The sequence below is a fragment of the Salmo trutta genome, unplaced genomic scaffold (genome assembly GCF_901001165.1).
Source record: "Salmo trutta unplaced genomic scaffold, fSalTru1.1, whole genome shotgun sequence".
NCBI lineage: Eukaryota > Metazoa > Chordata > Actinopteri > Salmoniformes > Salmonidae > Salmo > Salmo trutta.
This window is the reverse complement of record NW_021823456.1, coordinates 1,130,591-1,148,844: the sequence shown is the minus strand read 5'-3', so window position 1 is coordinate 1,148,844 and position 18,254 is coordinate 1,130,591. Positions and strand designations below refer to the sequence as shown.

Sequence of the window (18,254 nt, the reverse complement as noted above, 5' to 3'; positions counted from 1 at the left end):
TGCTTACCAGCGTTCTCCTTCGGTCTGTGTTTACCGCAAAAGGCTCAAACAACTTTCTAAGACTGTTGACATCTAGTGGAAGCCTTAGGACGTGCTATTTGAGTCCTAACTCAATGCGTGTCAGAAAGGCAAGGACTTGAGAAAACTACAGGAACCAGATTTTCATTTCCTGCTTGGAATCTTCTCAGGTTTTTGCCTGCCATATGAGTTCTGTTATACTAACAGACATCATTCAAACAGTTTTAGAAACTTTAGAGTGTTTTCTATCCAAATCTACTAATAATATGCATATCCTAGCTTCTGAGTTTGAGTAGGAGGCAGTTTAATATGGGCATGTATTTCATCCGAAAGTGACAATACTGCCCCCTAGCCCCAACAGGTTGAGTGTGCTCCTAATCTCAGCTCGTTACCTGTATAAAAGACACCTGGGAGCCAGAAATCTTTCTGATTGAGAGGTGGTCAAATACTTACTTCCCTCATTAAAATGCAAATCAATTTATAACATTTCAAACATAAGTTTTTCTGGATATTTTTGTTGTTATTCTGTCTCTCACTGTTCAAATAAACCTCCCATTAAAATTATAGACTGATCCTTTCTTTGTCAGTGGGCAAACGTACAAAATCAGCAGGGGATCAAATACTTTTTTCCCCCACTGTATAGTGTGTATAGGTATAGTGGGTATGGGTATAGGTGGTATAGTGGGTATGGGTATAGGTATAGTGGGTATAGTGGGTATAGCGGGTGTAGGTATAGTGGATATAGGTATAGTGAGTATCCCTGGTATTGTGGATATAGGTATAGCAGGTATAGTGGGTATATGTATAGTGGGTGTAGTGGGTATAGCAGGTATAGTGGGTATAGTGGATATAGGTATAGTGGGTATAGGTATAGTGGATATAGGTATAGTGGGTATAGGTATAGTGGGTATAGTGGGAATAGGTATAGTGGGTATAGGTATAGTGGGTATAGTGGGAATAGGTATAGTGGGTATAGGTATAGTGGGTATAGTGGATATAGGTATAGTGGGTATAGGTATAGTGGGTATAGGTGGTATAGGTGGTATAGTGGGTATAGCAGGTATAGTGGGTATAGGTATAGTGGGTATAGGTATAGTGGGTATAGGTGGTATAGGTGGTATAGGTGGTATAGTGGGTATAGGTATAGTGGGTATAGGTATAGAGGGTATAGGTATAGAGGGTATAGTGGGTATAGGTGGTATAGTGGGTATAGGTGGTATAGTGGGTATAGGTGGTATAGTGGGTGTAGTCGACTAGCGCCATCAATAGGATGCCAAATCCATATTTGGACTCAAAGTATCACTATAACATCGTCCAAAATAATATTGTGATCTGTAACAGCGTCGATCTCTTCCCCCCATCACTAAATATTACCACATAGAACCGTCTGATCACCACAGTGAAAAATAACATGAATAAATAAAAAGAGTGCTCACAATTAGACATATATAACGCCTGACTGCACTGGTCTACTGATGTTCCCAGAGACATTACATCCTCACATCGCTGGAAGGAGGAGCTCTGAAGTTGATTTAAATAGATTGTAATGAAGCATCGGGCCAAGGTAGACCTGTTGGCAATCAGCAGACTCAGAGGCAGCCAGGAGAGAGACACACACACACACACAGCCAGGAGAGACACACACACACACACACACACACACACACACACACACACACACACACACACACACACACACACACACAGGAGAGAGAGACACACACACACACACACACACACAGCCAGGAGAGAGAGAGACACACACACACACACACACACACAGCCAGGAGAGAGAGACACACACACACACACACACACACACAGCCAGGAGAGAGAGACACACACACACACACACAGCCAGGAGAGAGAGACACACACACACACAGCCAGGAGAGAGAGACACACACACACAGCCAGGAGAGAGAGACACACACACACACACAGCCAGGAGAGAGAGACACACACACACACAGCCAGGAGAGAGAGACACACACACACACACACACACACACACACAGCCAGGAGAGAGAGACACACACACACACACACACAGCCAGGAGAGAGAGACACACACACACACACACACAGCCAGGAGAGAGAGACACACACACACACACACACACACACAGCCAGGAGAGAGAGACACACACACACACACACACACACACACACACACACACACACACACACACACACACACACACACACAGCCAGGAGAGAGAGAGACACACACACAGCCAGGAGAGAGAGAGACACACACACAGCCAGGAGACACAAGCGCACACACACACACTAGAAACGCGCGCACACACAGCCAGGAGAGTTGGGCTAACGAGGGCAAAGGGCAAGAAAAACCATGTTTCCGTTTCTTCCCTCCTCTCACAGCCAGAGGATATTATGATAAATATAAAACTACAAATTACAACTTCCAGACTGTTTTCAGGGTGATTAAATAGTGTGACTGTCAGGAAGAAGGGAATGAGGAGATTGGAGAGGAGAGGAGAGGAGAGGGGGGAGGAGAGGGGGGAGGAGGAGGAGGAGAGGAGGAGAGGAGGAGGAGAGGGGAAGGAGGAGGAGAGGGGGGAGGAAAGGGAGGAGAGGGGGGAGGAAAGGGAGGAGGAGGAGAGGGGGGAGAGGGGAAGGGGGGAGGAGAGGGGAAGGAGGAGGAGAGGGGGGAGGAAAGGGAGGAGAGGGGAAGGGGGAGGAGAGGGAGAGGGAGGAGGAGGAGAGGGGGGAGAGGAGGAGGAGGAGGAGAGTGGAAGGGGGAGGAGAGGGGGGAGGAAAGGGAGGAGAGGGGAAGGAAAGGGAGGAGAGGGAGGAGGAGAGGGAGGAGGAGGAGAGGAGAGTGGAAGGGGGAGGAGAGGGGGGAGGAAAGGGAGGAGAGGGGGGAGGAAAGGAAGGAAAGGGAGGAGAGGGGGGAGGAAAGGGAGGAGAGGGGAAGGAAAGGGAGGAGGAGGAGAGGAGAGTAGAGTGGAAGGAGGGAGGAGAGGGGAAGGAAAGGGAGGAGGAGGAGGGGGGAGGAGAGGGGAAGGAAAGGGAGGGGGAGGAAAGGGAGGAGGAGAATAGAGAAGGGAGGAGAACAGAGGAGAAGTAGTTATTGATCACACACACAAAACAAACAAAAAAAACAAAGCATAACTTTGTCTCAGGTTTCCAACAGTGAAAAGGATGGACTTCCGTCACCCTGGATATAGTTTGATCTGTATCACACTACAATCACACCACATTACTCCTCATTAAACTCCCCAGACACACCTTGGAGGAATATCAATCTCTCAAATAGCTTAGTGATTCTGCTGTAGTTTCTCTGGGCGACGTGACGCCGTCTTCAGGGTTGGTTATTACAGCCTGTTACAGTGGAGCAGGGAGGAGGATAATAAGGTTTGTCATCTACATACTATCATTGTCTTGGTCACAACTCCTCATAAACTGCCTAAACCATGATGAACGATATGGGGAGGATCATCAACACAGTAAATACTTCTATAGAAATACAGAAGTCAGCTGTGTTTAATTACAGTGGAATTCCTGATTAGTGTGCAGTGTTGTTCCCCTGGAGTCAAGTTAATAAAAAAAAAAAACAGGATGTCAACTGAGTTATACCTTCCTTCCTACATTTACCACAAACACACACACACACACACACACACACACACACACACACACACACACAATGCCCAACGATACAGGCATGATACCTGACAGAAAAGCCTGTTGTCATTCCTCTATATCAGTCGACCACAAATTGATCTCATTGGTTCCATATAAAGCACTAGTAGCCATAATGCCTCATCCATTGACTCAATAGAAGAGTTACTATAAAGACGTCCCACTGACTCAATAGAAGAGCTGATATAAAGACGTCCCACTGACTCAATAGAAGAGCTACGATAAAGACGTCCCACTGACTCAATAGAAGAGATACTATAAAGACGTCCCACTGACTCAATAGAAGAGCTACTATAAAGACGTCCCACTGACTCAATAGAAGAGATACTATAAAGACGTCCCACTGACTCAATAGAAGAGCTACTATAAAGACGTCCCACTGACTCAATAGAAGAGCTACTATAAAGACGTCCCACTGACTCAATAGAAGAGCTACTATAAAGACGTCCCACTGACTCAATAGAAGAGTTACTATATACACACACACACACACACACACACACACACAATGCCCAATGATACAGCCCTAGTAGCCATAATGCTTCATCCACTGACTCAATAGAAGAGCTACTATAAAGACGTCCCACTGACTCAATAGAAGAGCTGATATAAAGACGTCCCACTGACTCAATAGAAGAGCTACTATAAAGACGTCCCACTGACTCAATAGAAGAGCTACTATAAAGACGTCCCACTGACTCAATAGAAGAGTTACTATAAAGACGTCCCACTGACTCAATAGAAGAGCTACTATAAAGACGTCCCACTGACTCAATAGAAGAGCTACTATAAAGACGTCCCACTGACTCAATAGAAGAGCTACTATAAAGACGTCCCACTGACTCAATAGAAGAGTTACTATAAAGACGTCCCACTGACTCAATAGAAGAGCTACTATATACACACACACACACACACACACACACACACACACACACACACACACACACAATGCCCAATGATACAGCCCTAGTAGCCATAATGCTTCATCCACTGACTCAATAGAAGAGCTACTATAAAGACGTCCCACTGACTCAATAGAAGAGCTACTATAAAGACGTCCCACTGACTCAATAGAAGAGTTACTATAAAGACGTCCCACTGACTCAATAGAAGAGCTACTATAAAGACGTCCCACTGACTCAATAGAAGAGCTACTATAAAGACGTCCCACTGACTCAATAGAAGAGCTACTATAAAGACGTCCCACTGACTCAATAGAAGAGCTACTATAAAGACGTCCCACTGACTCAATAGAAGAGCTACTATAAAGACGTCCCACTGACTCAATAGAAGAGCTACTATAAAGACGTCCCACTGACTCAATAGAAGAGCTGATATAAAGACGTCCCACTGACTCAATAGAAGAGCTACTATAAAGACGTCCCACTGACTCAATAGAAGAGCTACTATAAAGACGTCCCACTGACTCAATAGAAGAGCTACTATAAAGACGTCCCACTGACTCAATAGAAGAGCTACTATAAAGACGTCCCACTGACTCAATAGAAGAGCTACTATAAAGACGTCCCACTGACTCAATAGAAGAGCTACTATAAAGACGTCCCACTGACTCAATAGAAGAGTTACTATAAAGACGTCCCACTGACTCAATAGAAGAGTTACTATAAAGACGTCCCACTGACTCAATAGAATACGTATTGTTTTTTTAACTAGGTCAAGTCAGTTAAAAACAAATTCTTATTTATAATGACGGCCTCCCGGGGAACGTGGGTTAACTGCATTGTTCAGGGGCAGAACGACAGATTTTTTTACCTTGTCAGCTCAGGGGGGGGATTCGATCTAGCAACCTTTCAGGTTACTGGCACAACGCTCTAACCACTAGGCTACCTGCCGCTCCTGAAGATGAACCATTGATTCAATAGAATAGTTATTATAAAGATCAATGGAGGCTGCTGAGGGGAGGATGGCTCATAATAAAAAGGCTGGAACAAACATGTCTGACGCCATTCCATTGACTCCATTGCGGCCATTATTACGGGCCGTCCTCCCCTCAGCACTGTTAAGCTCTTTCTCTGGTATTCATAACCCGACGGACACTACGAAAGCTTAAACCACGTTTATTCTTCCCAAAGGGTCAAACAGCTGTACAGACGACGACATATTCACACAAGCACTGATATTTAACCTTCTCTCCTACGCCGAGTCTCCTCCTACACATCTGAACAGCCAATGCATCCACGCTGCTAGACAGAAGCTTAGTGATATCTGTTCTTCCTCACTACACCTGACATGACCTCTGCCCCAAAGTAGAGGTCGACCGATTATGATTTTTCAACGCCGATACGGATTATAGGAGGTCCCAAAAAAAGCCGATACCAATTAAATCGGACTAATTTTATATATATATTTGTAATAATGACAATTACAACAATACTGAATCACTTTTATTTTAACTTAATTAAAATCTATTTAGTCTCAAATAAATAATTAAAAATGGTCAATTGGTTTAAAACAGTGTTGGAGAAGTAAAAGTGCAATATGTGTCATGTAAAAAGCTAAACGTTTAAGTTCCTTGCTCAGAACATATGAAAGCTGCTGGTTCAATATTCCCAGTTCTTCAATATTCCCAGTTAAGAGGTTTTAGGTTGTAGTTATTATAGGAATTATGACGCGTCGACTATTTCTCTCTATACCGTTTGTATTCCATATACCTTTGACTATTGGACGTTCTAATAGGCACTATAGTATTGCCAGCCTAATCTCAGGAGTTGATAGGCTTGAAGTCATAAACAGCACTGTGATTCAAGCATTGCTAAGAGCTGCTGGCAAACGCAGTAAAGTTTAAATGAATGCTTACGAGCCTGCTGCTGCCTTCCACCACTCAGTCAGACTGCTCGATCAAATCATAGACTTCATTATAATAAACAAACCCGAAATACGAGCTTTAGGTCATTAATATGGTCAAATACGGAAACTATCATTTCGAAAACAAAACGTTTATTCTTTCAGTGAAATACGGAACCGTTCCGTATTTTATCGAACGGGTAACAACCCTAAGTCTAAATATTCCTGTTACATTGCACAACCTTCAATGTTATGTCATAATTATGTAAAATTCTGGCAAATTAGTTCGCAACGAGCCAGGCGGCCCAAACTGACTCTGAATGCACTGAACGCAAGAGAAGTGACAATTTCCCTCGTTAATATTGCCTGCTAACATGCATTTATTTTAACTAAATATGCAGGTTTAAAAATATATACTTCTGTGTATTGATTTTAAGAAAGGCGTCTATGGTTAGGTAGATTTGTGCAAAGATTGTGCTTTATCCAGCAATGTGTTTTTGTTAAATCCTCACCCATTTGGCGAAGTAGGCTGTGATTCGATGGTAAATTAACAGGCGCGGCATTGATTATATGCAACGCAGGACAAGCTAATTAACCTAGTAATATCAACCATGTGTAGTTAACTAGTGATTATGTTAAAGATTGATTATTTTTTATAAGTTTAATGCTAGCTAGCACCTTACCTTGGCTCCTTGCTGCACCTGCGTAACAGGTGGTCAGCCTGCCACGCAGTCTCCTCGTGGAGTGCAATGTAATCGGCATCCCAAAATGCAGATTACCAATTGTTATGAAAACTTGAAAATCGGCCCCAATTTAAAAATCGGCCGACCTCCACCCCAAAGTACTCACTCACGGCTGTCATGGTGACTGGTACCAGACTGTGTCTCTTCTCCTCCCAGAGGATCCCTGATGTCTGACAATAACATATCCTGACATAATGTAAACGTAATACATTACCCTCTCTCCCTCAGTGACATGAATAAGTATATTTCATATTCTCAGAACCCCTCAGCAGCCTCCACTGATAGAGATGCACCAGTTTATCCAATACAGTCACACTCTACCCGCGTCCAAAATTACACCCTATTCCCTTTATAGTGCACTACATTCGACCAGGGCCCATAGTGCACTATATAGGGAGTGGTTTGGGACATACCCTCAGTAATACACCCCTCTGTCTTCATCATGCCACTCTCAGGAAGAAAGCCTGTCAGTCTCAGAGTGGAGATGAGGACCTGTGGGACTCAACACCTGATCATTATTCAACACAGTACGATGCTCATTCTGTGAAGCTATAAACCACATGATTAAATAGAACACGACTATGTTGTAATTGGAACCATATTCCATACGGAACACAGAACACTACCAAAACTCTAGAACAGGGGGGGTTACTCAACTCTGACCCTAAGAGGTCTGGTTTTCTGTTCGACCTGATCATTATATTTTACACCCAAACATGGTGTAAATCAGAACCTGATTAGATGCAGTAGAACTGTTTTTCCAGGACCAGAGTTGAGTTAGAGGGTACAAGAACATAGCTGGTTGTAGAAATCCAAATCTTACATTGTTATCATTTATACACACACAGACAAAGATATTAAACATGGCAAGGAGGACAGCGGTTAAGTTTGGTTCACCTTGTTCACCTTTTAGGTAAAGTCAGTCGGTGCTTATCTGTTTATTTTCTTGAGGAGATGTTCTCTACATTTGGAATTGGGTTGTGTGTGGGCTTCAGCAGACAAGGCCCTCAGCTGTCTGAGGCCTGTCAAAACAACACTCTGAACTACTAGTGAGAGAACCAGGGAGGGTGCCAATTAATGTCCTCCTCTTCCTCCTCCTCCTCCTCCTCCCTGTCATTAATTATTAAAGAGATACTTACTGGTTTACTGAATGGATGGATGGAATGGAACTAAAGATGCTTTCTCTAATGTCCTGCCTCAGGGTGCCTTTGGCCTTCAGAATCTCCACAAAGTACTGCAAGAGAGCACACACACACACACACACACACACACGCAGAGACGTACACACACACACACACACGCGCAGAGACGCAGAGACGTACACACACACACACACACAGAGACAAGAAAGAAGAATTTAGTATTTGTATAGCTAAGCCTGTCTGCTATCTAGCTGCATGGTGTTGCATTGGTTCCATTGGATTCCCATGAGACTGAAGCGGTTTAAGAGATTAGACCGCCGACAACTCAATTACTCCTGGTCCGCGTCCCCAATGGTGCTCTAGTCTAGGGTTGGCCGATTTTACCATAGCATCGTCTAAAAAAAATGTTTAAAAAAATCGAACAAAAAAAATCGACAATGTTCGGCAGCCATCGTCGACGGTGACGACATCGTGATGTCACAAACAACGGTTTAGCATATTTGAACTTGACTGCACCACCGGAGTCTGGCAGCGCACAACAGAGCAGCCCAGTGAATACACAGCAGGTCCACATGCCAAATGGCCTATCAGCCGTAGCCTACACGTCCAATACACAGCAGGTCCACATGCCAAATGGCCTATTCCCTATCAGCCGTAGCCTACTGGACACCCTCTTGTCTGGCTTGTTGTTTTAACATGTGGGGTCATCATGGGCCTCTTGTCTGGCTTGTTGTTTTAACATGTGGGGTCATCATGGGCCTGTTGTCTGGCTTGTTGTTTTAACATGTGGGGTCATCATGGGCCTGTTGTCTGGCTTGTTGTTTTAACATGTGGGGTCATCACGGGCCTGTTGTCTGGCTTGTTGTTTTAACATGTGGGGTCATCACGGGCCTGTTGTCTGGCTTGTTGTTTTAACATGTGGGGTCATCACGGGCCTGTTGTCTGGCTTGTTGTTTTAACATGTGGGGTCATCACGGGCCTGTTGTCTGGCTTGTTGTTTTAACGTGGGGTCATCACGGGCCTGTTGTCTGGCTTGTTGTTTTAACATGTGGGGTCATCACGGGCCTGTTGTCTGGCTTGTTGTTTTAACATGTGGGGTCATCACGGGCCTGTTGTCTGGCTTGTTGTTTTAACATGTGGGGTCATCACGGGCCTGTTGTCTGGCTTGTTGTTTTAACATGTGGGGGTCATCACGGGCCTCTTGTCTGGCTTGTTGTTTTAACATGTGGGGTCATCACGGGCCTGTTGTCTGGCTTGTTGTTTTAACATGTGGGGTCATCACGGGCCTGTTGTCTGGCTTGTTGTTTTAACATGTGGGGTCATCACGGGCCTGTTGTCTGGCTTGTTGTTTTAACATGTGGGGTCATCACGGGCCTGTTGTCTGGCTTGTTGTTTTAACATGTGGGGTCATCACGGGCCTGTTGTCTGGCTTGTTGTTTTAACATGTGGGGTCATCACGGGCCTGTTGTCTGGCTTGTTGTTTTAACATGTGGGGTCATCACGGGCCTGTTGTCTGGCTTGTTGTTTTAACATGTGGGGTCATCACGGGCCTGTTGTCTGGCTTGTTGTTTTAACATGTGGGGTCATCACGGGCCTGTTGTCTGGCTTGTTGTTTTAACATGTGGGGTCATCACGGGCCTGTTGTCTGGCTTGTTGTTTTAACATGTGGGGGTCATCACGGGCCTCTTGTCTGGCTTGTTGTTTTAACATGTGGGGTCATCACGGGCCTGTTGTCTGGCTTGTTGTTTTAACATGTGGGGTCATCACGGGCCTGTTGTCTGGCTTGTTGTTTTAACATGTGGGGTCATCACGGGCCTGTTGTCTGGCTTGTTGTTTTAACATGTGGGGTCATCACGGGCCTGTTGTCTGGCTTGTTGTTTTAACATGTGGGGTCATCACGGGCCTGTTGTCTGGCTTGTTGTTTTAACATGTGGGGTCATCACGGGCCTGTTGTCTGGCTTGTTGTTTTAACATGTGGGGTCATCACGGGCCTGTTGTCTGGCTTGTTGTTTTAACATGTGGGGTCATCACGGGCCTGTTGTCTGGCTTGTTGTTTTAACATGTGGGGTCATCACGGGCCTGTTGTCTGGCTTGTTGTTTTAACATGTGGGGTCATCACGGGCCTGTTGTCTGGCTTGTTGTTTTAACATGTGGGGTCATCACGGGCCTGTTGTCTGGCTTGTTGTTTTAACATGTGGGGTCATCACGGGCCTGTTGTCTGGCTTGTTGTTTTAACATGTGGGGTCATCACGGGCCTGTTGTCTGGCTTGTTGTTTTAACATGTGGGGTCATCACGGGCCTGTTGTCTGGCTTGTTGTTTTAACATGTGGGGTCATCACGGGCCTGTTGTCTGGCTTGTTGTTTTAACATGTGGGGTCATCACGGGCCTGTTGTCTGGCTTGTTGTTTTAACATGTGGGGTGATTACGGGCCTTCTGGACACCCTGTTGTGTGGCTTATTGTGATCCTGCTCCAACTAAAAAACAGGAATTGAAAAATATATATTTTTTAAAGGCAACAGCAAACATGTCGTCCCCCACGGATGCAGCCCCCCCCCCTCCCCCCTCCGGACCAATCAGGGTAGCTTGGTAAATGCCAGATCCCTATAGCAAAACGAATCACTCGCCCAAGTGGTGTCAGATATCACGTGAGTAGGCTAGATTTATATCCCTGAGCATGTGTGCCAAATTTCATCGCTGTGTCAAACAGATCAAGAGGTATTAACATGTGCCCGTTACAGCGCCACCGTGTGGTCGATATGAACGTTGTTCCATACGTTGAGTCTTGACAGTGTTTGTACCACATTTTTGTTACAATACCAATATCCTTGACTGATTTCCATGCATTTATTATACAGACCACGCCCACGTAATTGTTTCTTGGTCAATAGCGGCCATGTTGTTTTAGAGTACTAGTCTGTATTGCGTTGAGAGATCTTTGTCCAAAGACGTCACATGTCAAGTTTCATGCAGATCGGTCATTCAGTGCCAGAAGAGTTGCATTTGAAGTGTTTTTCACAAAATTAAAAAAGGACATAAAAATCCATCATGGCAGACAGTGTGAGCTAGTCTTTATAAACACATAGTATAGCTCTCCGCCCATCTGAAGGTAGGGAAACACAGCCGGGCCTGGATTCAGAAGAGTATCAGAGCAGGAGTGCAGATCTAGGATCAGGTCCCCCCCCCCCCTTACCCCCCCCCTGTCTATGTAATCTGATTCATTATAATCTAGGATCAGGTCCGTCCGTCCGTCCGTCCCCCCCCCCCCGTCTATGTAATCTGATTCATTATAATCTAGGATCAGGTCCCACCCCCCCGTCTATGTAATCTGATTCATTATAATCTAGGATCAGGTCCGTCCGTCCGTCCCCCCCCGTCTATGTAATCTGATTCATTATAATCTAGGATTAGGCCCCCCCCCGTCTATGTAATCTGATTCATTATAATCTAGGATCAGGTCCCCCACTCTATGTAATCTGATTCATAATAATCTAGGATCAGGTCCCCCCCTCTATGTAATCTGATTCATTATAATCTAGGATCAGGTCCCCCCCCGTCTATGTAATCTGATTCATTATAATCTAGGATCAGGTCCCCCCCCCCCGTCTATGTAATCTGATTCATTATAATCTAGGATCAGGTCCCCCCCCCGTCTATGTAATCTGATTCATTATAATCTAGGATCAGGTCCCCCCCCCCCCCCCCCCCCGTCTATGTAATCTGATTCATTATAATCTAGGATCAGGTCCCCCCCTCTATGTAATCTGATTCATTATAATCTAGGATCAGGTCCCCCCCCCCCGTCTATGTAATCTGATTCATTATAATCTAGGATCAGGTCCCCCCCCCGTCTATGTAATCTGATTCATTATAATCTAGGATCAGGTCCCCCCCCCCCCCCCCCCCCGTCTATGTAATCTGATTCATTATAATCTAGGATCAGGTCCCCCCCTCTATGTAATCTGATTCATTATAATCTAGGATCAGGTCCCCCCCCCCCGTCTATGTAATCTGATTCATTATAATCTAGGATCAGGTCCCCCCCCCGTCTATGTAATCTGATTCATTATGATCCAAAACACTGATCCTAGATCAGCACTCCTACTCTGAGACACTATGAATACGGGTCAATAGTAAGGGCAGCAGGTAACCAAGCGGTTAAGCGCGTCGGGCAAGTAACCAAAAGGTCGCTGGTTCGAATCTGGACAAGCTGGACAAATCTGCCGTTATGCCCTTGAGCAAGGCAGTTAACCCCCAACATCAACTGGGTGCCGATGACGTGGATGCGGAAGCCATTTCTGTTGAATGCATTCAGTTGTACAGTTGACTAGGTATCCCCTTTCCTGTTTCAGCAGACAAATGGTTGAGTCCCTAAATGGCCCCCTACTCCATACACAGCTCACTACTGTTGAACAGAGCCCCCATGGGTCCAGATCAAAACTAGTCCACTATATAGGGAATAGGGTGTAATTTGGGACGTATGACAGTATAAATAGCAGGTGCTGTTCACATACCGTGTTGACTAGTTCTAGTTGTTTACAGTATTTCTGTTCAGTTTGGACCAGGGCTCTGGCTGTACGGGTTCTCTTTCTCTCCCACTTCTCTCTCTGCTCCTGGACACTACGGCTGCCGGTCGGGCCCACGGGGGTGGGGGAGAAACTCATGGTCCTACTGGGGCGGACTCCAGATCAGGACAACTGTAGACAGATGAAATCATTAGGGGGAGAAACTCATGGTCCTACTGGGGCGGACTCCAGACCAGGACAACTGTAGACAGATGAAATCATTAGGGGGAGAAACTCATGGTCCTACTGGGGCGGACACTGACTCCAGAGCTGTAGAGAATAAAACATTGGACATTTTCTTACTTTTTCCAAACCATTATAGGTTTCTGAAATTCACTAGGCCTAGAATTCTCACCTGAAGTTTGTGAAGAGGCTATATCCAACAGCAATATTGACAATCACACTAATATTTTTTACATCGTCAAAGAATAAGTATTTCATAGAGCTCAATAACTAATAGTATTGCAGAAGACCAAATGACACAGTGCTGAGGAAGGAACTGTGGTTGGTGATGCAATTAGTCCCTCGCTCGCTCTCAGACCCAGTCCTCCCTCCCTCCCACGCTCTCAGACCCAGTCCTCCCTCCCTCCCTCGCACGCTCTCAGACCCAGTCCTCCCTCGCACGCTCTCAGACCCAATCCTCCCTCGCACGCTCTCAGACCCAGTCCTCCCTCGCACGCTCTCAGACCCAGTCCTCCCTCGCACGCTCTCAGACCCAGTCCTCCCTCGCACGCTCTCAGACCCAGTCCTCCCTCGCACGCTTTCAGACCCAGTCCTCCCTCGCTCTCCGACGCAGTCTGTCCTCTCTCCCTCTCTCCCCCCCAGACTGTCCTCTCTCCCTCTCTCCCCCTCTCCCCCCCAGAAAGGCACTCTGTGTGTCATTGATCAGACCCTGTTGTTTACAGTGTGTTAGTTAGTGAAAGGCTGTCGTTGACGCTCGGCACCCTGGGAGATGTCACTGGGGTTAATTGCTGCTAAAGCGCTGCCCTCAGACTAAGTAATGGCCTTGGATTCTAACGCTCGTCCCAAATGGCACCCTATTCCCTATATAGTGCACTATGGGCCCTGGTCTAAAGTAGAGCCCTATAAAAGGGAATAGGGTGCCATTTGGGACAGAACCCAGGTGTCTCAGCCTGCTCTATGGTGCTACAGAGGAGATGACACTAATGAGGGAGTCCAGGGAGGATACCTAGTTAAGGGACAACAAGGGGAGAGGAGGGAATCAGAGACAGGGAGAAAGCACTGGGTTACACACACACACAGAGAGAGAGAGAGAGAGAGACAGAGACAGAGGGAGAGAGAGGGACAGAGACAGAGAGAGAGAGACAGAGACAGAGACATAGAGAGACACAGAGACAGAGAGACAGAGAGAGAGAGAGAGAGAAAGGGGGGGACACCTCTTAGCCAGGGGACATGAGGGGAGAGATGGAGAGAGAAAGGGGGGACACCTCTTAGCCAGGGGACATGAGGGGAGAGATGGAGAGAGAAAGGGGGACACCTCTTAGCCAGGGGACATGAGGGGAGAGAGAAAGGGGGAGGTCAATAGAAGGGCATGTGAAAGCACCTCTTAGCTAATAAGGAGCAGACATGTCTGTGTTCCATTCCTCCTTGTGTTATGACATGTTGGGAGGTTTTCCCCATTAGCAGTAAAGACCTTTGCAGACTGTACGTCTGATTCAGTCTATTACGATCATCACGTCACACTGTGCGATGGTACCAGATTCAAATCTGGATATCAGCCTGGACAGATTGGAAATTAAACAATTGAAGCAACAACAAAAAAAAATTGTACATTCTGCGATTGGCTTGCGAGGCTACATCAACTGACGTAGGCTAGGTCAACCGACATAGGCCGACTGACGTAGGCTAGGCCGACTGACGTAGGGCGACTGACGTAGGCTAGGGCGACTGACGTAGGCTAGGGCGACTGACGTAGGCTAGGCCGACTGACGTAGGCTAGGCCGACTGACGTAGGCTAGGCCGACTGACGTAGGCTAGGCCGACTGACGTAGGCTAGGCCGACTGACGTAGGCTAGGTGAACTGCAGCGGTGTATTTGTTCTGCGCAGACCTTACCTCTATGTTTTACACGCAAGAGAAGTGAGTTCAGAAAAAGCTGAAAGTATGCATCTTAAAACAACAACAACAAAAAAATTGGCAAACAGACAAACTTTATATGTACGTTCTGAATGTGTAGCGGACATGGTGGGTCATGTGATGAGGTAGCCTCGCCTCCTCCCCCCCGCGAACTTCAAAACCAGTGTCTGCCCTCGGACCAAAAGGACATTTCCAGGGAATTTTCTCTTGGTCTATTGATGATTGTTTGCTCCAGTGGGAGACTCGGGTTCATGTCCCGTATGTTACAAATGTAAGTTGATCATGTTCTGAAATATACACAAAGAGCTAACTGACAGTAAATTACATCATCTAACTCAAATATGCCAATTAACGTATAGAACATAAATACAGTATTTTTGCAGAATACTCTTTTTTTTTTTAAAGCAATTATTGGGGCCTCCTGAAATGCTCAGTGGTCTAAGGTACTGTATCGCAGTGCTAGAGGCATCACTACAGATCCGGGTTCGATCCCGGGCTGTGTTGTGGCCCGACCGCGATCGGGAGACCCATGAGGCTGCGAATAATTGGCCCATTGTCGTCCGGGTTAGAGGGAGGGTTTGGCCGGCTGGGATTGCCCTGTCCCATCATGTTCTAGCGACTCCTTGTGGCTGCCGGGCGCAGTGCACGCTGACTTCGGTCTTCAGCTGTACTGCGTTTCTTCCGACACATTGGTGGGGCGGCTGGCTTCCGGGGTTAAGCGAGCACTCTGTCAAGAAGCAGAGCGGCTTGGCGTCGTCGTGTTTCGGAGGACGCATGTCTCACGGCCGTCGCCTCTCCCGAGTCCATACGGGAGATTCAGCGATGAGACAAGACTAACTACCAATTAGGGAGAAAAAGGGGGGGGGGACGATATTTTTCTATTAAGGTATCTTTACTTTCACTTAATAAGTGTACTTTTTCCACCACTGGGAGAAAGATGATTGCATTCGTTGTGGAACCAGACTGCCTCCCGGGGTGAGGCTTACCCTGGCATGACGACGTGATAACTATGTAGAGCTCTCCTGGACAAAGTGACTATTATCAATATATTCGTCTCTATTCTCAGGTTCTAGAATGCTAATTAGCACCAACGTAGACATCATGCAAGACTACAAATCCCTGCAAATCATCTCTGTCTGTCACCTTTGCTAAACAGGTATTGTGTCAATTTAAAAACTTGCACAAGACAGGTCACAGAATTGTACATTTAAAAGAAATTTACCCAATTTATTAATTACTAAATGTAGCTAGATCGCTAATCCAGAGTCTTACCTTTGCCTCAATTTGGCAGTCTTGTCCAGATTATGGTATTTGTAGTTCTTTATGATAGCCACGAGCAACTAATTAGCATTTCATTTTTGGGAGGTAAATACAGGCAAATATACTGCTAAAAGTCACCTTGTCCTATAGAGATTTACAGTTATCAAAAACGTCATGCCAGGGTAAGCCTAAACGAAAACACAGACCTTATTTTACGGGTTTCTAACAATCTGTTATGGGAAAATTGAATGGTGGAAAAACAATTGGAACCATTTTCTGGTTTGACCCTTTGGTTTTATGGGCATTATGACTGTGGTACTCTATTCAAAGACCATGGCGGAAGTCGGCTCAAAACAGAAGTGACGTAGGAGCATGTGGAATGAGTGTGATTCTGTGTTCACACATGTTACAAGTGATTCCTTTTGATAAACAACGACTTATCTGCATTCCAAATTAAAAGTAGTTTGAAAAAGGAGATGTGTTTCAGGACGATGCATCATGATACCTTGTTGACAACATGAACAGTAATCTACTCCGCTCGGTTAACTTGAGAAGGGCACTCCTCCCTCACCGCTTTTGCGTGTTCAAATTATTATTGCATGCGACAAAGTAACACGTTTTGTATAGCTTACAGGACAACATTTCTAAAAGAAAGTTTAAAAAACATAACTGAAATGTTTCTCGACGTGAGCACCGCAAATAACGTTTAGCTTTAACAACAAACAATGAACGTAGCTAGCCCTGTTTTCTGCAAAGTTATACGACAACGTCGAGGAAAGCAACATGGTTAAAAGTAGCGATTGGAATGTGACTCGACTTACACATTTACAGCGATATTACTGTATAAACTACATAAAATGTTGCTTAGGTCGAAAAGATGAACTCACCTGTCAACGTCTTCGTATCTGTTCAAAATTGAAATCCAGGGCGCTCTTTTCGGGCTGCTGTTTCTTCCGGGTTGTCGAGCAACACTATTGGCTCCCGGTCCCCTAGGGGATATGATATCATCGAAACGGACCCGCCCAGCGCAGTGACGTAGCAGGATGTCAACAAGGCAGCATGTTGCAACGTCCAGAAACACATCTCTTTTCCATACAATATATATATATATATATATATATGTTTTGAATTTTTTCCAACTAGTTTTCATTGGGAAGGCAAATACAGCGTTTTCATCTAAAGCAATCACTATTGCATGTGAAAACACAGACTCCTACTCAATTACCAGGGTTGCGGAGTACCTGATTACATGTAATCTGAGTAGAAAAAAATGTAATCATTTACATTACCAGATTTTTTTTATTGTAATCAGATTACAGATACTTTTGAAAAACAGGATGATTATTTTTAAATATAGAAAGGATGTTTGTGGAACAAATACATTACGACACCTTTCTGTTTTCTCAATGACATTCAAATCAGCATTAAAAAAAGACGCAAGTTTAAATTTGTTCCACCTGAACGAGTCTAACCACAAGTTAAGAGACCACTGTGGTGACACACGATGTGTTTGATGGATCCTTTTTCGTCTTCTAATGCCGCTTAAAGTGGAACTGACAGCGTTTTAACAACATGGCTTCGTGTTCAAATCTGTTCATATACACCCCTAGGAAGAATATGGTGCCTTTTTTTGTTTTTACATTTTCTGACAAGCGAGCGCTTAGATTTGGTCATAAAGTCATAGAATGTTTGGGATTTACATATAGTAAGTAATTGGTGAAAATTCTATAGCAATATAGAGTGGGAAAGGGGTCGTGTGTTTGGACAATTAATAGACACTGCAGTAAATAAATCCTAATAAAAAAAAATGTGTCTCATCCAGGACCAGAGTCTACGCAGACCGGTGCACCATAGCCAATCAGAGCTACAGTAGGACTATATACAAATAGTCCATATTGGCACACAGGCCTGGCATCGTTCCCTTTGAACTGGACTGTGTGTTTACAGGAAGTAGC

At 45.3% G+C, this 18,254-nt stretch overlaps 1 protein-coding gene across 3 annotated transcripts in view; it reads right to left on the bottom strand.

Moving 5' to 3' along the window:
• The window catches only part of LOC115191039 (rho guanine nucleotide exchange factor 39-like), a 35,496-nt gene extending 18,223 nt beyond the window's left edge, over positions 1 to 17,273 (bottom strand). The window contains exons 1-4 of one of the 3 annotated variants that reach the window (XR_003877495.1): positions 17,187 to 17,273; positions 12,893 to 13,075; positions 8,378 to 8,472; positions 3,274 to 3,366 (exon numbers count right to left, since the gene is read on the bottom strand). Coding sequence is in view for 2 of the 3 variants with exons in the window: in XM_029749039.1 (XP_029604899.1) it covers positions 8,378 to 8,472; positions 12,893 to 13,042 (245 nt within the window). In the remaining variant the exon portion in view is untranslated. Of the gene's footprint in view, positions 1 to 3,273; positions 3,367 to 8,377; positions 8,473 to 12,892; positions 13,076 to 17,186 lie in introns of those variants that run through there. The other 2 variants (XM_029749039.1, XM_029749040.1) reach the window with 2 other exon arrangements.
• Positions 17,274 to 18,254: the final 981 nt, after the last annotated feature.